Below are 22504 nucleotides of genomic sequence, written 5' to 3'. Positions count from 1 at the left end.
TCCAGTGACTTCAGGAAAGTTTCAAGGTGCATCCTCCCGGTGTTCACAAGTTTCTCTCTCACTCCAAACTTTCTTTCTGCTGCTCGATTTCTGTTTTAAATTTTCAGTGGTATTGGTGCGATCGACTGACATGATACCAGACAGGACCGCGGCTCTGCAGGGGGCATGAACAGTAGAGCCACGGGTACAGCGCCAAGTGACAGTGGAACAGGAACGCACATTTGTTTACGTTTTACAGAAACAAAACTTAAAACCACGTGGCTAATTTGCATTTGCAATTGTTACCATAGTTACGGCAGCACTGTCGCCTCCATCCATGTTACTGTGAAACAACAAATAGACGCTCACCGCTGATTTTTTTTTTTTATTAGGCTATTTTCCTGGTTTTCTGTCATAACTTTTCCCGGGAATGGAGAAATAGTTTTGATCAGATTTCCCAGGAATCCCAGGTCCCAGGATTAAACCCTAGTCAAAACTTTTTGCCTATTAGTTACATACCTTGAACTAAAAAATACAAATAACAAAAAAATGCAATCAATCTATCAAGTAACTACTGACCGTCTGCAGATTGGAACTTATAAGCCGCCTGTCCCCTATGTTATTTATTAATCACAAAATAAAATGACTTGTTTATTCCTGTTCAAACAGTAAAGGACGGTTTAATACATGTAATATATTGTATTTAGATTTATTTTAAGCAACAAATATATTTAAATAAGACATTGTAATCTTAACTATAACCTTCTTGATTTCATTTATACACAAAATGTCAAACTTTAACACATAAAAATAATAAAACAAATATAAGATCAAAAACAAAATCCCTGAAGGCAAAACAAACCCAACGTATGATTTAAAACGATAGCAGCCACTTAAATCACATATAAGTGTTTTTGTTTCATTCATTGTAATATTCCCTTTACATTCACCTGCAACATTTATAATCTTCCATAAAGTGTGAGGCACCAGCAGGGGGCAGTAAAGTTTAATCTGTACAATCAGCACATGTCACTGTTTATGGACCAATGTATAAAACATTTAACACCAGGACTAAATGTTTTGGGTTTTGGACATTCTGTCTCAGTATTGCGAGAGAGGGACAGTGCCTTGGTGGACGTCTTTGTTTGTTTCATAGTTCTGATGTTTTTGTTGTTGAGTTATGGCTTTTAGTTGGAGTGTTTTCAAATACACAACTATAAAAAAGTATAAAAGTAATAGAAGTTATAGCGACTTTACAAAATGTTCAGAACTAAACCAGGTCTAAACCAGGACTAACCGGGGACTTAACAAGGACTGAACCAGGTTTAACTCAGGATAAACCAGGTCTAATGCAGGAATAAACCAAGTCTAAACCAGGACGGAACCAGGACTAGATCTAGAGCAGGTCTACACTCCACAAGAGTTGGAGTTAACCAGGTCTAAATCAGGTCTAAACAAAGTCTAAACCAGGTCTTAAACCAGGTCTTAAAACCAGGTCGAAACCAGGACTAAACCAGGACTATATTTGGACATCGATCCTTCAACTTCCAGTGGTCTTAATATTATTTTTGGTTGTTTTTATACTTTAACTGAAGCAGCTTTCTTAAGGCTCCTTTACAAATCCTTCCATTGTACTTTAAAAACACTAATACTGTACGATCCCCAGAGCAAAACATTCTTACAAAGTTAAATTATAAATATTTAAAGGGCCCGTATTACACTATTTTATAATCTATGTTATAATTTTATTTCCTCGTCACAAACAGAACTTGAAAACAGTGGCGGCTGGTCAATAGAGGGCGCAAGAGCGCCGCACTCCCTAACTTGACCTAGATAAAAGAAAAAAAAATGTATAAAGTTGTTATTTCGTATTAGGCTGTATGTTTAATATTTTGTTTAAAATGTAACGTGTATCTGCATAGACATATTTTTATCACGTTAAATGTGCTCATATCATTTTATTTGAGTCATGTGTTTTTGAGTGCGGTGAGTCGGAGCGGCCTGATGACGTTTCTGTGGCCTGAAGTTTTGAGAAAATGTGACGTCATTACGTTGTTTCTGCCCATGACTTTACATTAGCGCTAAAATCCGTGTTTGTGGCGCAGGGTCGGAGCGACATGAAATCAACTGATTGGTTCTGAATAATAAACATGAACACACATCTGGACCTGTTATTTTAATAGATCCATGACATGAACACATCTGGACATGTTGTGGTTCAGCCCCGACTCTGCACTGACGTCATGTTACTGCGACAGGCGCTAATGACGAGAACAACAGAGTGTTTGTTGTAAAGTTATGAAGAGTTCGTACAAGTTCATCCGAGGAACAGTTTTAGGGAGTGAGAACAAGAAAAGAAGCATTAAACTGGAATGAGCTGCGGTGAGATACTACGGCTCTGATTCTGATTCGCACACTGGCTAATGGCGGCTAGCGACTTTAGCTTCAACATGTTCAGAGTAAAGCGCGAGGACAGAGCCGCCGCCGGGACCAGGACCCAGGACCCAGGACCCAGGACCCAGGACCCAGGACCCAGGACCCAGGACCCAGGACCCAGGACCCGCTCTCTGCCGGAGCCAGGGACAGTCTCTCGTTGCTCTATCCGCCTTTACCCGCTTGTTTCTCGGTGTAAAAGTGTCACTGGGCGTAGCTCTTAAGTCCACCTGGTGTCCTGGTGTTCATATGGACTGGTGTAACTTTCAGATCTAAGTTGGAAGTGAGATTAAGACAATTTTACAATCAGTTCGTGCATTCGCCTCTTGGACCTGACTGGACCAGGATTTGGACCAGTTTCATCTCTTTGTTGTGGACAATACACATTTGGAGACAGAACCAGTGGGACAGCGGACAGAGGAAACACTCTGCTTCAGTCTCTGGAGAAGGTAAGAGGCTTTTTTTTATTAGTTTTGGGCAAATCTGATGACGGAGCCTCACAGGTGAATAGTGTTGTAGTGTTAATAGTTAAATATGCGTGTTGGAGCTGCTGTTGTTCTGTCGTGTCATGTTGTGATCGTAGCCTCTTGTAGTTTTGCTGATGTTGTTGGGGCTGGGTGTGAGCGCCGTGTTACGTTGTGTTGTTGGGGCTGGGTGTGAGCGGTGGATCAGGTTGTGCTGCTGCGTAAACTTGGGTAAACCTGCGTAAAACTGCACTTGGCTGTGCGTTGTGCTCTGACAGTTCAGCCAGTAGTGACCAAAATGACTGTCTGTTTCTGTTTCGCTATAATACTATATAGCCTATATATAATACATATATTAATAATATATATTTTAAATTTTGGCCTTGGCGCCTCCCCAAATAAAATTATACCACCAGCCGCCACTGCTTGAAAACTACATGAATAAAACAAAACACAAGTCCAGTTTTGTTTTTGAGGAGGACTTAAAGCTCACAAGAGTCCGTTCTGTGTAATATCGGATCTTTAAACTGTACGTGTGGTTTTATTTTTAGTGATGCCGGTGCCCCGACGATGTTGCAGGAGGCTGGAGTTTTTCTGATTGTCTGTCTTTAGTCTCTGTGTCCGAGGACGAGTCTGTGTCTTGGGCTTGTTGTTGTTTCGTCCACATGTCTGCGTACAGTCCTCCTTTAGACAACAGCTCCTCGTGTCTGTCAACAACAACAACACACAAACACACTTTATATCTGTAAACACGTCTCCATTGATATTTTAATGAATGACTGTAACGGCACTCTTCTCCTTTTTTGTTTTGTTTTGTTTTATTTATTTATTTATTTGATTTGTATTATTTTAATCTGACTTTTTATTATTAAAAAAAAATAATAATAATAATAATTTTATTTTTATAAATTTTTAAAATTTTGCTTTTTATTATGTTTTTATTTTATTTCATTATATATTCAAATTTATTATTTTGGGGGTTTTATTTACATTTATTATTATTTATTTATTTATACACTTAGGAATAATTTTGATTCTTCATTTTTTTTTCCTTATTTTTTTATATATACTTTATTTATATATTCATATTAATTTTTTAAAATATTTTTTATTTAACTTTTTTATTATTATTTTTATTTTCATTCTATTTTGTATTTCATTTATTCTATTCTTTATTTTATACATTTTTTACATTACATTTTACATTACATTTTTTCTCCCCCCTCTGTTTGTACATTATTTAACACAAAGCTTTTACTACTTTTAATTATCTATTTTATTTTATTAAATTTTTTGCCCTTTGTTATATATATGTATGTGTGAGCTATTGTGTCCAAGCAGTTTTCCTTGTATCAATAGTTAATCTAAGTCTAAAAACATTACACAAACTTTATTTTAATTTACTGTAGAATTACATGATGAATTACATTATAAAAAGTGAAACTGAATATTTGTGTCAGACTCACCGTCCTCTCTCTGCGATGCGTCCTTCACTCACAACTAAAATCTGGTCGGCTCCAATGATCGTGGACAACCTGGAAACGGAAACAAAATAAGAAAAGTAATCAAATAAATAAACCCAAATAAATGTAAATATAAAGTGTGTTAAATACAAAACTCCTGTACCTGTGCGCGACGACGATGGTGGTTCTGTTGGCGCAGACTTTTGCCAGTGAAGCCTGAATGTTTCTCTCAGTTTGAGTGTCCAAGGCTGAAGTCGCCTGGAGAAAAACAAGAAAAAATACAGCTGTTTTTACCTGTTTTAAGCAAAAATGACTCCTGTGAGCTTTCCTCTTCAAAAACAGACCTGGACTTGTGTTTTGTTTCATTCACACATTTGAGTCTTTATTATTATTATAAAAAAGTTTCAAAAGGAGTGTCTGCTGGACCTCCAGAGGATAATACACAGTAGACAGAACTCAGTGTTACACTCACAAGGCACTCACTGGTTGAAATAAAATGCCTTTATTAATTTACGGCATGTCTTAATGGGCAAAGTCCAGACACATTTCAAGCTATGGTTTTCCTCTGGGGACAAACAGAATTCTGAGTGAACCATGTGAGTTAAACACAAGAAACTCACCAACAGGACTACTCCACCTGGAAGAGGAAGAGTGGAGATTCACCTGTGGACACTACTTGAGACACGCCACAAGAGGGCAGTGTTACAACCAAGGGACACCATAGATCAGGGGTGTTTACACTTTTTCAGCATGTGAGCTACTTACAAAATGACCAAGTCATAAAGATCGACCTAATACAAAGCCAAGCAAACTGCACTGAAACACTCTGTGCCCCTTTTTTGGACCCTCCCCCACAGTTTGAGAACCTCTTCTTTAAGAGAACTTCCTCTGGCACTTTACACAAAACTGTGAAAAAAGTGAAGGAAGATTTTTAAACCTGTTTTTTTAAAGTTCCAAACTGGAGTTACATTCTTTTCTGGTTTTGCAGTGATATTTACCAGCCTCTGCACGTTTACCAAACCAAACGCACATCGTGACAAACACAGATGCATTTGTCACTTTTGTTAGACAAACTTCAGCCAAATGTGGCAGTAGGTCTGTTCTGTAGATCCGCTCTATGCTGTAGACCTGCTTTGTGCCAACACTGGAACACAAATTTAGACTGGTTTTTGCTTCACGTTTGGTCTTGCTCTTCTAATCAGCCGCACTGTGGGAGGGGCTTGTGTTCGCTGTACGCAGGAAGGAGCGAGAGCGTGAAAAGGCGAGGGGCGGCGTGCTGACGTGAGGCAGATGGACAGGTAGGATGTTTAGGAAGTTGAACCTGCCCTGTGATGCACGCTGGTACACGAGGGCACACGCTGTCGCAGACGAGCCGTGCGTAGGGAGCGTGTGTGTTTGTGATGCGCCGTAGAGTCTCCGCGGGTTTCAAATGAGCGCACAGGCTGCACTGAGACGCCCCACACGCTCCTGCACCCGCTACAAGTTTATTACCAACAGCAGCGGCCGGAATCAAATATGATCAGACTTGTTGAGTGTCAGACCTCGAGTGAGAGACAAGACCGAGTCCAAACGCGATCGAGTCCGAGACAAGACACGGCGATCTACCCACACGACCTTGGCGATCGACTGGTAGATCGACGTATTGAGCACCCCTGCCATAGAGTGTATGTACAAAAATATACAAATGAATATATACAAAAAGTACAACTCGGTATAAAAACAGAGATAAGTCCAAATCTTCATTGAGCCCAGGATATTTTGTTGCCTGTAATTTATAAATCCAGAAAGTTTCACATTGTTTAAGTAGTTGAGTTGAGTTACTCTTTATTATTAGTCATGTAGTGGCAGTTTTCAAGTTAACATCTCCTTTTACCTGATGGTGATATGATTATTTTAATTATAGAAGTCTTAAAATAAAACATGACTTCAGTGTTACTCATAAACTGACTGGAATTTATTATCTTATTGTCCATATCATCTCAGGGCTTTTTCTCATTCACAAACACAAGCACATGTACAAATTTATTAACATTATGATGCCACTGGATTTGTGACTTTTTATAATTCAATAATTCATTCGTTTGTTAATTTCTTGCTCTCCTGAAGAGATTTTCACAGCTAGTTAGATCTTCTCCAACATGTAGTCATTAGAGTAAAGATCGGCAATTCCAGGGCTGAAATGATCCAAATGATTCTAGTGAAGGTGTGTGGAGTTTAAAAACACAGTGGAGCACTTCCTGTATCACCACATGACATCACAAGGTGGAACAGAGGATTTTTTTCATGTGTGAATGAAAACACAACTCCAGGTTCATGTTTGTGATGAGGAAACGACATTAGAACAGATCAGAAAACAGCCTAATATGGGCAGTTTAATATAGGGATCTGTAAATAATCGTCTCTTTCTCTCTCACCTCGTCCAGGAGTATGATCTGTGGAGCTTTGAGGATGGTCCGAGCGATGGCCACTCTCTGTTTCTCTCCCCCGCTCAGCTTCAGCCCTCGCTCGCCCACCTGTGTGTCATAACCTACAACACAAACACACACATTTATTTCATTTAATCTGACGACCTGTGCCCCTCCTGCCCACTGCTAGAAACTAGGGATGTGAATATTTGGCAAAAACACTATTCGAAAATCAATGACAACAATTCGAATATTATTCGAAAATCGACCCCCCCTTCCCCCGCCCGCACACACACGCGCATATACGAGATGACAGATGGGGTATTTAAGCACAAAAGGTTTAATCAAACAACAACCTTCCAAATCAGAAATGAACATCTTAATTGAGCAACCCACATATGAAACAATATGAAATTATATTCAAGACTATCTCAATTTTAAAAAACGCATGACCAAGCACATACTGTAGCCCACTGCACATACTGTAGCCCACTGCACATACTGTAGCCCACTGCACATACTGTAGCCCACTGCACATACTGTAGCCCACTGCACATACTGTAGCCCACTGCACATACTGTAGCCCACTGCACATACTGTAGCCCACTGCACTACTTTCATTGAGCTGCTCGCTGCAGAGACTCGCTCCGATGGCACAGACGTCGCAGACACACCTAAGTAAGCGCTCGCTAACTTTGCCAATCGGGGGTATTTCTGTTTGTTTTCCACCATGTCATCGGGTCAGTGTGGAGCGGGGGGCATATCTCCTGGCAGTACTGAGTTCATTTGCGCATGTTCCCATGTTTGGGCGTGTTTCACTCTCAGATGCTCTGCGTGGTAGTGGTTGATCTATGGTTTGCTCGCTTCACCTGATAGATTTTACACTAAACCTCTTTGTCATTTAACAAAGTAAATAACGACCATACGGAACTTTTACTTGCTTTCTGCATTGCTAATGCCGCTCGATAAGTTTTCTCTACACTCGGTCTAGTCTACCGCGCCTACAGGGAGTTTTACAGTCTGCTAGCGCCACCTTCTGGCCGAATGCCGTACATGAAATATTGGTTAGGAAACGTCTTTATTCTAAATTACTATTCGATATTCGAACGTATGACGAATATTCGACTATTCGAAAATCATGTCTCATCCCTAATATATACTGCCCATAGACCGGACCTGGGCATTGTCCAGCTCCAGGACCACATACGGCTCTTTGTTTGACTCTGACCGGCCCTTTTAAGCTCATTTGGAATCACAAACTAAAAGTATTTTACAGGGGTGTAACGATGTCCAAACCTCATGATGCGATATCATCAAGTATGAACCTCACGATACAATATTTATTATATGTTGGGGAGGCTCATAATTAGGAATGTAACAATATCCAAATCTCTCAGTAAGATATTTTCAGAATATGCACGATATACAGTATTTATTGCGATATTTTGTGGCGACAAAACAGCTAAAACTGTGAATATGCTGCTTTTTCCTCTTGAAATATCTTGACAAGACTTAATCCAAAAAATTATTTGTTATTTGTTCTTGTCGTCTGCACTGAAATGGAGCAAAGGATCATGGTCTATGTAGTTCCCTCTGTCTTTTTTTTTTAGCTGTTTCTGCACCAGAACTCTTCATTTAATCAGAGATTTGTGATTCGATATATTATGATGATCCACGATATTATTGTGAGAACTTTGACGATACGATATCACGATATTTCAGCTATTGTTACATCCCTAATATTTTATAATTTTACCTCTAAAACTGTATTGCTGTTATTTTAGAGATGTTTTTAATGATTTTTTTTTGTTCGAGAGCCTCACTTTTTCATTGTAATCATAATATAAACTCTTCCCAGCTCGTCAAAACAATGATATTTACTGATTTTTATAAAAAAAAATACAATATTATGCAGATTTGAGTTAAGTGTTTTGGTCCGACCCTCCACAATATTTTCTGTTTCTCATGTCGCCCACCTCGTCAAAATGTTCGTTTTAACCTGTTCTTTGTGGTACTGGTGTTATTTAGCTATTTTGACCTCAAATCAAAATATAAACATTTATAACAGACTAAACCAGGACTAAACCAGGGACTAAACCAGGACTAAACCAGGGACTAAACCAGGGACTAACCAGGGACTAAGCCAGGACTAGACCAGATTCTAAACCAGGACTAATCCGGGACTAATCCAGGGACTAAACCAGCACTAAACCAGGACTAAAGCAAAGACTAAACCAGACACTAAACCAAGACTAAGCCAGGACTAGACCAGATTCTAAACCAGGACTAAGCGAGGACTAAACCAAGACTAAATCAGGGACTAATCCAGGACTAATCCAGGACTAAACCAGAGACTAATCCAGGACTAAACCAGGACTAAACCAGGGACTGAACCAAGACACTAAACTAGGACTAAACCAAGGACTAGGACTAAACCAGGACTAAGCCAAGTACTAAACCAGGACTAAACCAGACATTAAACTAGGACTAAACCAGGACTAAACCAGGACTAGACCAGAGACTAGACCAGAGACTAGACCAGGGACTAGACCAGGGACTAGACCAGGGACTAAACCAGGGACTAAACCAGGGACTAGACCAGGACTAAACCAGAGACTAAACCAGGACTAAACCAGAGACTAAACCAGGACTAAACCAAAGACTAAACCAGGACTAAACCAGGGACTAGACCAGATTCTAAACCAGGACTAAACCGAGTACTAAACCAGAACTAAACCAGACCAAATCAGATTCTTCAGGTTTGATAATTTCGCATCCAGATTCACTCCTCTAACTTCCAGTCTCGATGAGCTTCATTTGACTGACGGCGCTTGTATAAAGAGTCTGTGGTGTCGTTTTACCATCGGGGAAAGCCATGATCTTGTCGTGGATGTCTGCGGCGAGGGCGGCCTCCTCCACCTCGCGGTCGGAGGCGGAGATTCGTCCGTAGCGGATGTTGTCTCGGATGTTGTCGTTGAACAGAACCGTGTCCTGAGGAACGACGCCGATGTGAGAGCGGAGAGACGTCTGCTTCACCTGCGCGACATTTAACAACATTTAACAACATTTAACGACATTTAACGACATTTAACGACATTTAACGACATTTAACGACATTTAAGCGACATTTAACGACATTTAACGACATTTAGCGACATTTAAGCAACATTTAACGACATTTAACGACATTTAACAACATTTAACAACATTTAACAACATTTAACGACATTTAACGACATTTAGCAACATTTAACGACATTTAACGACATTTAACAACGACATTTAAAACATTTAACAACGACATTTAACGACATTTAACAACATTTACCACTGTTAAACTAAACAACAACAAGGATTCAGTTTAAAAGAACTATACGGAAGATTTAGATTTTAAATTCCATAAACTTGACCTTTCTGTGACGCCAGATATTTACAGATTCTTATCCTGATTTATTCTTAATTACAAAAAATTTGGAGTTGTTTATGTTATATTTTGGTTTTCTTGGATTGAGATTCTTTTCTTGGATTTTCTATCAGAAGCAGAATGAGCCTCACGTGACTTTCTCATTTGCGTTTGCCAGTTTCATCGCTGAAATCCAGTTGGTTTAAATCTAAAATGTGTCTCTCTGATCTGAACGTCACGAACTAAACTCCAGAACCTGCGGCAGATCCTGAGTCAGTGCCAGTGCAGCCTCTGCGGCTCAGGGAGGGAATTCTGGAGGTTCTAAAAATACAGTTCATTAAAGCTACGATGACGGTCTGAACAGAAAACGCAGAAGTCTTCACTTTTATTCCGCGTTTAGACGAGTGTTTTCTTCTGATCAAATATTTTGTCGTTTTTCTCCGTAAGAGTTCTCGTGTAAACAGACTCTTAAAACGTAAACGTGTAAGTACCTTGGAAATGTCTTGTCCATCGATGCGAATACAACCTCCCTGAATGTTGTAGAAACGGAAAAGCAGGCGGATTATGGTGCTTTTTCCTGATCCGGACTGGCCCACCTAAAAATACACATTTAAATTTAACATAATATCAAAAAATAATGCACATTCTACATCAAATTGATAAGAAGAGTTTGGTGTAAATTACCAAAGCAACAGTTTGTCCAGGAAGTACAGTGAAGGAGACGTCGTGGAGGATTTCTTTACTGTTGAAATAATTTAAATTAATAAAAAATACATTGAAATTGAAATTAAAAAATGAAACTGTATTTAACCATTGGACTTACCCACTGGTGTAGCTGAAATAAACATTTTCAAACTCCACTTTTCCCTGTTGGAAGTTCAGGTTTCCAGCGTTGACTTCATCTTTGACCTCGAGAAGAAAAAACAAACATATTTACAGTTTATTACACAGTCAAATTAATAATAATAATAATAATAATAATACATTTATTTTAGTATTTTTATTGTTTTTTTTTTACCTCTTCCTCTTCTTCGAACAGTTTAAACATGCTTTCCATGTCTATAAATGAGTTCTGGATCATTCTGTGACAAAAAAACCAAACATTTCAACATTAGAAACTTTAGTCGAGCAAAATTAGCTGAGTAATTATTATTTTATTTAGTTTATGACATTTTCTATGGGACAAGAGCAGAAAAGAGAAGTGAGTGAGCTGAAGATTTTGTATTTTGGGGTATTTTTTATCTGTAAAATGGCAGATTAAATTCATGAAGTGACATCTTTTTTCAGCATCAATAGTAGTTTTTACATGAGCGCCCTCTGCAGGTGAAGTCTTGTGAGTGCAACTAGAGTAGAACTACATTTGAGTCCATGATTTATGAAAACTTTTACAACTTAAAGGCCGCCACACACTACACGATTTTTCAGAATCCGTGTTTTATTCGTTCATTTGTTTTTCAAAATAAAACCAAAAATAAGAAAATGAAAAAAAAAAAAATTCTTTATAAAAAAACATTATTTGTCTCCAAAACCAAAATGAAAAAACGGATAATGATTCGTTTTTGTGTTTAAATGAAAAATGGAAGAAACGGATAACGGCTGTTTCCCGTTTACGTGACTTAAACTGCGATGCCGGACTTTCGCGCCTCATACGGACTGAAATAAACCAGGACTAAAACAGGTCCGGAACCAGACCGGGATTGAGACTGGGGCTGAGACTGGGACCAGGACCAGGACTGAAAACGGTTTAGTCCTGATTCAGTCCTGGGATCAGTCCGTATTCCGGCGCAAAAGTTCGGCATCACAGTTTAAGTCACGTAAACAGGAACTGAACCAGGACTGATCCAGGTCTGGGACCAGACCGGGACCAGACCGAGACTGAGACCAGAACTGAAACCGGGACCAGACCGAGACTGAGACCAAACCGGGACCAGAGCGGAACTGAGACCAAGACCAGACCGGGGCTGAGACCGGGACCAGACCGAGACTGAGACCAGAACTGAAACCGGGACCAGACCGAGACTGAGACCAAACCGGGACCAGAGCGGAACTGAGACCAAGACCAGACCGGGGCTGAGACAGAGACCAGACCGGGACCAGACCAAGACCAGGCCAGGAATAGACCGGGACCAGACCGGAGGCTCAGAGCCCACGACAGGGCCGGAGTTCGAAGCTGAAACTTGGACCCTGCGGAGGCTTAGAGTTAAAGCTCGGAGTCCGCCCTGGTCTCGGTCTGGTCCCGATGTGGTCCCGGTCTGGTCCCAGACCTGGATCAGTCCTGGTTCAGTCCGTATGCAGTGTAAAAGTTTGGCATCTCAGTCATGGAAGTCACGTAAACGGGAAACGGTCGTTATCCGTTTTTTTTTCCATTTTTCATTTAAACACAAAATCGAAAACTGAAAAAACGAATCATTATCTGTTTTTTCATTTTGGTTTTGGAGACAAATAATGAAGAAAATAGTTGTTTTATCATTTTCTTATTTTTGATTTTATATTGAAAAAACAAATGAATGAATGATACATGGATTTTTCAGTCGTTAACGATTTTAAACTTGCGAAAAAAGCGCAAACCACAGACACGAGGAGAATCTGAAAGACTCTACAGCGTGATCTGTCTGCGGGTCACAGGATATGAAGTTGTGAGCGTGATCGTGTCAGCTGTTTCCTGTCTACAGTAAAACCACTCGCTCTGAGACTCTGAAGTGTTCAAACAATCAGACTCTGCACTTCTAGTTTAGATCCAAGTCCAAACTGTGTTATTATTTATTATTATTATTTGTGAAATGTGGAGCAAAACTTCAGATACGTGATTTTTAAAGCATAAAGATTGTAGATAAAGTCCACAGGGAGTAGAGTCGCTGTCGTTAATCTGCAGCTTCACCTCGATCCGTGCGCTGTGTGGATGTAAACAAACACACGTGAGGAACTACTCCCACCTTTTTACTTTTAAAGAACGACTCAAACTGGATTAATAGCGCGGTTTTAGTTTTTAGTTTTGTGGACTGGGTGTCATTACAAGGCTTCACAGCACATCACAGCAGCTTAATAATCGAAGACACAAAGTCGGGTCACGCCTCCCTGAACACGGGAAGAAGCAAATCGCAGCCAAAAATCGGGCAAATTCTCATGTAGTGTGGCGGCCTTTAAGAATTGACATTTTAACCTTTTCTGCTCAAAGTAATATCGATTTTATTGTTTATTTTGTATTTTGTGTGATACAGCAATGTTTTCTGAGTGTAAAAATGTCAGAATTGCAGCTCAAATGAGGCTAAAACAATCGCTGAGACCTTCAAAATAAAAGCAGTGTAGACTCACCTGTAGTAAGTCCCGAACCAGTTGAGTGGAGTGTACAGCTGAATTATATAAGTGCCAAAAAGGACAAAATCTCCAACCTGGACAATCAAATATGACAATTAAAAACAATCTCTAATCGTGAGGTTCATACGGTGACGATATCGTGCGACTTGGATATCGTTACATCCCTAATTTTAATCATAAAAACAGTAAATAAATGAGTTTTCTTTCTCTAAACAAGCAACAAAACTGTAGCTGTAACAAAATAATTTAGTAAAATGAACCAAATAAATACTCTTGGTGATATATCGAAGCAGCAGCCCACGATATCGATACTGTATCATCACATTAAACGATACGGTATACCGATATTTTAATATTTTTGCACAGCCCAAATATTAACTGTGTTTTAGTGAAAAAAGTACTCTGTAAAAGCGTAGAATATTCCAGGTAAAGCAATAATATCTCAAGTAGGCGAAAAGTGACATAATAGAGCTTTAAATCTTACCTGAAACTTGCCCTCGGTGACAAAGTAGGCGCAGAGCAGCGACCCGGCCAGAAGACCGCCGCCGATGATCAAGTTCTGAGTCTGGTTCAGAAACGCCAGAGACGCCTGAGTTTTCCATTCAGACTCCTGGAAACGAAAAGTGACACAATAGAGCTTTAATACAAAATATAAAGTCATATCAAAGGTTAGGCAGGACTAGACCAGAGACTAAACCAGGGACTAAACCAGGACTAAACCAGGACTAAACCAGGACTAAACCAGGACTAAACCAGAGACTAAACCAGGACTAAACCAAAGACTAAACCAGGACTACTAAACCAGGACTAAACCAGGACTAAAGCAGGACTAAACCAGGCCTAAACCAGACTAAAAGACTAAACAGGACTAACCAGGCCTAAACCAGGCCTAAACCAAAGACTAAACCAGGACTAAACCAGGACTAAAGCAGGACTAAAGCAGGACTAAACCAGAAACTAAACCAGGTCTAAAGCAGGACTAAACCAGGACTAAAGCAGGACTAAACCAGGACTAAAGCAGGACTAAACCAGGCAGTAAACCAGGACTAAACCAGAAACTAAACCAGGTCTAAAGCAGGACTAAACCAGGACTAAAGCAGGACTAAACCAGGACTAAACCAGGACTAAACCAGGACTAAACCAGGACTAAACCAGGGACTAAACCAGGACTAAACCAGGCCTAAAGGCAGGACTAAACCAGGACTAAAAGGACTAAAACAGTAAACCAGGACTAAACCAGAAACTAAACCAGGTCTAAAGCAGGACTAAACCAGGACTAAAGCAGGACTAAACCAGGACTAACCAGGACTAAACCAGGACTAAACCACTAAACCAGGACTAAACCAGGCCTAAACCAAAGACTAAACCAGGACTAAACCAGACTAAACAGGACTAAAACCAGGACTAACCAGGGACTAAACCACTAAACCAGGGACTAAACCAGGACTAAACCAAATACTAAACAGGCCTAAACCAGAAGTAAACCAGGACTAAACAGACAGTAAACCAGACTAAACCAGGACTAAACCAGGACTAAACCAGGACTAAACCAGGACTAAACCAGGGACTAAACCAGGACTAAACCAGGGACTAAACCAGGGACTAAACCAGAGACTAAACCAAATACTAAACTAGGCCTAAACCAGAGAGTAAACCAGGGCTAAACCAGGACTAAACCAGGACCAAACCGGGACTAAATCAGAGACTAAACCAGTTTATAAGAGTTTTTCACAACTTTCAGAGGCCACGGTTTTGTTTTCAGGGTTTATTTTTGCCCTTTTATAAATTTACAACATCATATTTTACCTGATATTTCAAGATGGCGTCTTCAAATCTGCTGACCTCGTAGTTTTCTGCATTGTAATACTTCACCTGTTTATCAAATTTAAACACATATTAGACGTATTCTAAAAAAATTTATATTACTTTTTTATTTTTTTATTTTACCGTCTCAAAGTTTAAGAGAGAGTCCACGGCTTTAGACTTGGCGTTGTTGTCCTGCTGGTTCATGTCACGTCTGTACTTCGTCCTCCACTCGGTGATAATAATCGTCAACGCTAAAAAAAGTAAAAGACAAAAATATTTATTATTATTATTATTATTATTATTATTATTTATTTACCCATTTTACTTTATTTTTTATTTATTTATTTATTTACCCATTTTACTTTATTTTTTATTTTTTTAATTTATATTTTATTCTTATCTATTCATTTATTTATTTTTCTCTACCCATTTTTCTTTTCTTTTTTAAGTACATATGGTCACTGAATTTAAATCTCAGACTTACCTGCGACTGATAAATTGTATTGTGCAAATATTGTTTAGTAAATATGTGAATGTGTGTGACTGTGTGAATTTGGTTTGTTATTATTATTATTATTATTATTATTATTTTTTTATTTATTTATTTATTTTTTAGTTGTATGTTGACCTGTGTTAATAATGTGGTCAGTTGTTCATGTGAATTTTTTTTTATTGTCTGAAAATTAATAAAAATATTGGGGGGAAAAAAAAAAAAAAAGACAAAAACTGTAAAAGTATGTGGATTTGAGCAGTGTAATGAGTCGGTCTGGGTACTTACTCAGGTACAGAGTCATGCAGACAAATATGATGAGACCAAACCAGGCGTTGAAGTTTGTGATGAAATAAATAATAGCGATGACGATGTCCGCGATGGTCGGGAAGATACTGAAGACGATGTAACTGCAAAACAAAACACAAAAATACAACTTTTTAATGACATTATAATTGTCAGGAGAGTAGCAGGTCATTTACAGAACTTTAATCTGGATTTGCATTGGATTTGTATTTCAGAATCAGTCGATACTGGTTTAGTCCTGGTTTAGACCTGGTTTAGATCTGGTTTAGTCCTGGTTTAGACCTGTCTTAGACCTGGTTTAGACCTGATTTAGTCCTGGTTTAGTCCTGGTTTAGACCTGGTTTAGACCTGGTTTAGACCTGGTTAAGACCTGGTTTAAGACCTGGTTTAGTCCTGGTTTAGACCTGGTTTAGACCTGGTTTAGACCTGGTTTAGTCCTGGTTTAGTCCTGGTTTAGACCTGGTTTAGTCCTGGTTTAGACCTGGTTTAGACCTGGTTTAGTCCTGGTTTAGACCTGGTTTAGTCTTGGTTTAGTCCTGGTTTAGACCTGGTTTAGTCTTGGTTTAGACCTGATTTAGTCCAGGTTTAGACCTGGTTTAGACCTGGTTGGTTTAGTTTAGTCCTGGTTTAGTCCTGGTTTAGTCCTGGTTTAGATCCTGGTTTAGTCCTGGTTTAGTCCTGGTTTAGTCCTGGTTTAGATCTAGTTTAGTCCTGGTTTGATCTAGTTAAGACTTGCCAGTATTAAGAAACATTTTTATTAGTATAATTTTTGTATTTAGTATTTTAAAGATCCCATATTACACTATTTTCTGATCCAGGTGTGTTTTTGAGGAGGACTTGAAGCTCTCAAAAGTCCATTGTGTGTGATTTAGGACTGATCACGAGTCCTGGTCCTGACCTGAGCAGGGAGTTGATGGAGCTGGTTCCTCGGTCGATGCTCCTCAGCACGTCTCCGGTCTTTCGTCCCAGGTGCCAGCGCAGGGACAGAGAGTGGAGGTGAGCGAAGAGACGCAGCTGCACCACGCGGTTTGTGAACTGCTGAACCCGGATCCACAGGAAGGAGCGAAGATTACTCACAAAACCAGACGAGCCTGACGAGAAACCAGAGGAGAACGTGTTTAAAGATCACAAGAATCCATTTTGTGTAACTGAGGGCCTTTAATTAATAGACCGGGAGCCAGGTCCACCCCTCAGGATGTTTTTTACTCCTTTTTTTCACTATTATTTCTTGTTATCTTATATCTTGGGCCATCACGAGTTGATAGGGACCAACCTCAACTCGGCCCCGTTTGGTCTCAGGGCCCAAAAACACACTTTTTAAGAAAAACTATTTGCGAAATGATGTCACTGTAAATATTAAGGTACTGAAACCCTAAAATTTGACATGGTGGATGCTGACACATGGGGGAAACTAGAATAAAAATATTGTGGGGCTTACTGCCTTTCTACTAGGGCTGGGTATCATTAAGAAGTTGCCGATACGATACATACCTCGATACAGTGCACTTTCGATTCGATATGATATCTTTCAAATCGATTCAATACGGTTCAATAAAAAATAAAGGCTAAATCATGGCTGTGATACTAAAAGTCTTTGTTAAACCACTTCTTCTTGTCCAAAGTTCATATAAAACACAAACATTTTAATCAACAAAACTGTAAAAATGTCAAATGTGTCGCATAAATGAGTTTCCTTTCACTCCACAAGCCACAAAACTGTAGCTCTGTAACAAAATAATTTGGTAAAACACACCTAAAAATACTCTTGGTGATATATCGATACAGTATCATCACATTAAACGATACGATATATCGATATTCCGATATTTTTGCACACCCCTAGTTTCTACTGTCAAATATCACCCTCAACATCCACCAGAAGACCAAAAAATGTCTGTCCGCCTGACAAATTGTCAGCAAAAGTGATCATTTTCAAGCATTTTATTGCATTTATCACTGCCTCAAATGTACATGAAAAACTTTCCATGTTTAAAAGCTTCAATTTAAGCCCAAGACGACCTTTGTATCCAGAGGGAAACAGCTGCTATGACCAAAGATCTTCACTGTACCTCAAATCGGCAGAAAGCAGAACTTTCAGACATTACTCATAGGATCAAGCAGGATTTTTTTTTTTCCATAGAAAAAAGAGTTAACATATGTACTGCTGTACTACATGAAGTGAATTACATTAAAAGTGAATAATATTAAAACTCCAGGTGGACAGGGGTCAGGGTCAGAGAAAACTATGGTGACCAGGTTACACACACACACACACACACACAACCCACCAACACACTAACCAACACACATCCTGACCCTTCATGCAACATCTCATCAGAAGTTATTTTCCAAAGACAACTGTGAGAGAAGTTGATAATTTTTTCTGGTTATAAAAAGAGATTGAGTCTATTGGGAGGTTGGGGTCCTTTTCTAGGCCTCCATGACTTCTACAGTGAACATTAGCTACTGTCAGAGATGGGGATGGGCATTCGATGAAATTTTCTTATTCGATGATGAAAATTATTGATTAATCATTAATGTTTTTATATTAAAATGATCATCATTATTATTACTATCTGCACTAATCTGCATAAATAAATTCACCTTTACAACACATAAACCGTAACGACTCTAGATCCACATCAGCTGTTTGACATTATAATGTGTTTAATTCAGTTTTGTTCAAATCTCACAGAAACAAAACTTAAAACCACATCACTAATTTACATAAACTAAGTGAAGATAAAACTCCAGCTCTTGTGTCGCTGATGTGGTTCAACTTCTGTCGGATTAAAAGACATGACTCAGGTGAATACAGGTCAGTGTGACCAGATTTGTGTTTGTCAAAACCAGGACAGCGTACGGGGGGAGGGGGGCGGGGCCTCGTCATCCACATTGAGCGACTCTCACCTGGTAAAACTTATTCCCACTGGACACAGAAACATATGTGCTGCTTTATCCACTGTGCACATGGACTCACACTTGTCCCGAACGCAACGGAAAGCCTGGAATTTCTTGTACAAATCATCGTTAAAAACACATTTGTGCTTCGGTTCGTTACAGACTGACCCACTGTTTGTGTCTCGCTCCTTCTGATGCAGAGACACATGTACACACCTGTTTGGTCACGACACACACAACAACCTACATTCAGTTTGTCGATTAAAATTTACATAATCAATGAAATTCTTAATGATCAATTATCGATTAATCGATTAATCATGCCCATCCCTAGTCAGAGAGTAGGGGTGGGAGACAAATTATGGTGTGTGTGTGTGTGTGTGTGTGCACTCCAGGTCTGTATGTGACGAGGAAACAACATTAAAACAGATCAAATATAGTGTAAAATGGGCTCTTTAAATAAATACAGTCTTGTTTGATCATTAGTTAGATTTGAACATTGGTCTCACCTGCTCCTCCTCCCTGCAGCAGCTTCAGGAGGACGTAGATACAGACTGTAGTGGCCAGAGTGTGCCACGGGCTGTTGTCAGTCAGCTCATTCACTGAGAAGAGAAAACAACATCAATGACTGCTTCAAACAAAACAAAAACTGTCTTCTGGGACAGTAAAGTCTCAAAAAAAATATCCCAAAATAAACTTTGTTAAGCTTTATCGTTTTAACTCGATTATATGAGTTTGGAGATCGTTTGACACACAAATTGAAATCACAATCGTAATTCGATTAATTGCACAGACTTAACCTGACCTGTTCTTCTAGTAGATGTCATGACAATAAAAAAATGTCATATTTGATTTAGATAATTGGAAAAAGTCTTGATACTCCATTTCAAAAACACTACGATCATTTTAAAAACTCACTTTTTAAACACTAAACTGTAATTTGGTCTTAGACTAGATCTGACAGAGCTCCAGCTGTCAAAAATAGTTTAAGAAACTTCTAATTTTGTCCTATAGTACTGAGGAGTCAATCCAACTTTAAGTATCTTAATTAATACTTTTGAAAACCTTAATTAATATAAAGTTTGCATCTATGTTCTTGTAGTAGATGTAAAGTAGTTCGATGTTTTTAGTAGTAGTAGTAGTCATTGCAGTGAAGTCATACCTGTGTTTTTGTATTAGGTTTAAGTCTGTTCTTGTAGTAGAAGTGAAGTAATATCTATATTCTTAGTAGTAGTAGTAGTAGTAGTAGGAGTAGTAGAAGGAGTAGTAGTAGTAGTAGCAGTAGCAGTAGTAGTAGTAGTAGTAGAGTAAAGTTGTACCTATGTTCTTGTAGTACGTGGGCACAAAGACGTTGATGACTCGCTCGACTGCCAGCAGCCCCAGACAGAAGAGCACGAGCAGCTGGAGGAGCAGGTTTCCTCTGGGCCACATGTACGGCAACAACAGACGCACCTTCTGTCTGAAACCCTGCCAGGTGGAGGCGCTGTCCCCCTGTGTCCCCAACAGACTCTGAGGAGGAAACACACCACCATCAGCTCAGGTGTGACGAGAGAAGAACCCAAGATCAAGATCAACTCATGTGTAAAGAGGTAGAAGAGCTAAGGTCCTCTGTGTGTCTCTGTGGACCTCTGTGTGTCTCTGTGTGTCTCTGTGTGTCTCTGTGTGACTGTCTCTGTGTGTCTCTGTGTGTCTCTGTGTGTCTCTGTGGACCTCTGTGTGTCTCTGTGTGTCTCTGTGGACCTCTGTGTGTCTCTGTGGACCTCTGTGTGTCTCTGTGTGTCTCTGTGTGTCTCTGTGTGTCTCTGTGGACCTCTGTGTGTCTCTGTGTGTCTCTGTGGGCCTCTGTGTGTCTCTGTGTGTCTCTGTGGACCTCTGTGTGTCTCTGTGTGTCTCTGTGTGACCTCTGTGTGTCTCTGTGGACCTCTGTGTGTCTCTGTGGGCCTCTGTGGACCTCTGTGGACCTCTGTGTGTCTCTGTATGTCTCTGTGTGTCTCTGTGGGCCTCTGTGGGCCTCTGTGGACCTCTGTGGACCTCTGTGTGTCTCTGTGTGTCTCTGTGGACCTCTGTGTGTCTCTGTGGACCTCTGTGTGTCTCTGTGGACCTCTGTGTGTCTCTGTGGACCTCTGTGTGTCTCTGTGGACCTCTGTGTGTGTCTCTGTGGACCTCTGTGTGTCTCTGTGTGTCTCTGTGGACCTCTGTGTGTCTCTGTGTGTCTCTGTGGACCTCTGTGTGTCTCTGTGTGTCTCTGTGTGTCTCTGTGGACCTCTGTGTGTGACTCTGTGTGTCTCTGTGGACCTCTGTGTGTCTCTGTGTGTCTCTGTGTGTCTCTGTGTGTCTCTGTGGACCTCTGTGTGTCTCTGTGGACCTCTGTGTGTCTCTGTGTGTCTCTGTGGACCTCTGTGTCTCTGTGGACCTCTGTGTGTCTCTGTGTGTCTCTGTGTGTCTCTGTGGACCTCTGTGTGTCTCTGTGTGTCTCTGTGGACCTCTGTGTGTCTCTGTGGACCTCTGTGTGTCTCTGTGTGTCTCTGTGTGTCTCTGTGGGCCTCTGTGTGTCTCTGTGTGTCTCTGTGTGTCTCTGTGGACCTCTGTGTGTCTCTGTGGACCTCTGTGTGTCTCTGTGTGTCTCTGTGGACCTCTGTGTGTCTCTGTGGGCCTCTGTGTGTCTCTGTGGACCTCTGTGTGTCTCTGTGGGCCTCTGTGGACCTCTGTGGACCTCTGTGTGTCTCTGTATGTCTCTGTGTGTTCTCTGTGGGCCTCTGTGGGCCTCTGTGGGCCTCTGTGGACCTCTGTGTGTCTCTGTGGACCTCTGTGTGTCTCTGTGGACCTCTGTGTGTCTCTGTGGACCTCTGTGGGCCTCTGTGTGTCTCTGTGGACCTCTGTGGACCTCTGTGTGTCTCTGTGGACCTCTGTGTGTCTCTGTGGGCCTCTGTGTGTCTCTGTGGACTCTGTGTGTCTCTGTGGACCTCTGTGTGTCTCTGTGGACCTCTGTGTGTCTCTGTGGACCTCTGTGTGTCTCTGTGACCTCTGTGTGTCTCTGTTTGTCTCTGTGTGTCTCTTGTGTGTCTCTGTGGACCTCTGTGTGTCTCTGTGGACTCTGTGTGTCTCTGTGTGGGCCTCTGTGTGTCTCTGTGGACCTCTGTGTGTCTCTGTGGGCCTCTGTGTGTCTCTGTGGCCTCTGTGTGTCTCTGTGACCTCTGTATGTCTCTGTGGACCTCTGTGTGTCTCTGTGTGTCTCTGTGGACCTCTGTGTGTCTCTGTGGGCCTCTGTGTGTCTCTGTGGGCCTCTGTGTGTCTCTGTGGACCTCTGTGTGTCTCTGTGGGCCTCTGTGTGTCTCTGTGGGCCTCTGTGTGTCTCTGTGGACCTCTGTGTGTCTCTGTGGACCTCTGTGTGTCTCTGTGTGTCTCTGTGGACCTCTGTGTGTCTCTGTGGACCTCTGTGTGTCTCTGTGGACCTCTGTGTGTCTCTGTGGACCTCTGTGTGTCTCTGTGTGTCTCTGTGTGTCTCTGTGGACCTCTGTGTGTCTCTGTGTGTGTCTCTG

The 22504-nt window shown here is 40.6% G+C and overlaps 1 protein-coding gene across 1 annotated transcript in view; it reads right to left on the bottom strand.

Moving 5' to 3' along the window:
- Positions 1-672: 672 nt before the first annotated feature.
- The window catches only part of abcb6a (ATP-binding cassette, sub-family B (MDR/TAP), member 6a), a 27591-nt gene continuing 5759 nt past the window's right edge, over positions 673-22504 (bottom strand). Inside the window, exons 4-20 of the mRNA XM_055166164.1 lie at positions 20285-20474; positions 19475-19567; positions 16963-17155; positions 16047-16168; positions 15410-15519; positions 15269-15334; positions 13947-14072; positions 13460-13536; positions 11166-11229; positions 10971-11056; positions 10832-10889; positions 10639-10743; positions 9606-9780; positions 6754-6866; positions 4503-4597; positions 4343-4411; positions 673-3583 (exon numbers count right to left, since the gene is read on the bottom strand). Coding sequence (XP_055022139.1) covers positions 3424-3583; positions 4343-4411; positions 4503-4597; positions 6754-6866; positions 9606-9780; positions 10639-10743; positions 10832-10889; positions 10971-11056; positions 11166-11229; positions 13460-13536; positions 13947-14072; positions 15269-15334; positions 15410-15519; positions 16047-16168; positions 16963-17155; positions 19475-19567; positions 20285-20474 — 1902 coding nt within the window. The 3' untranslated portion in view covers positions 673-3423. The remainder of the gene's footprint in view (positions 3584-4342; positions 4412-4502; positions 4598-6753; positions 6867-9605; positions 9781-10638; positions 10744-10831; positions 10890-10970; positions 11057-11165; positions 11230-13459; positions 13537-13946; positions 14073-15268; positions 15335-15409; positions 15520-16046; positions 16169-16962; positions 17156-19474; positions 19568-20284; positions 20475-22504) is intronic.

Source organism: Boleophthalmus pectinirostris, unplaced genomic scaffold, assembly GCF_026225935.1.
Source record: "Boleophthalmus pectinirostris isolate CB_2022bp ecotype Guang Dong unplaced genomic scaffold, ASM2622593v1 HiC_scaffold_11, whole genome shotgun sequence".
Lineage (NCBI taxonomy): Eukaryota > Metazoa > Chordata > Actinopteri > Gobiiformes > Gobiidae > Boleophthalmus > Boleophthalmus pectinirostris.
Note: the sequence above shows the minus strand (reverse complement) of the source record. Positions and strands in the feature narration are given on the sequence as shown.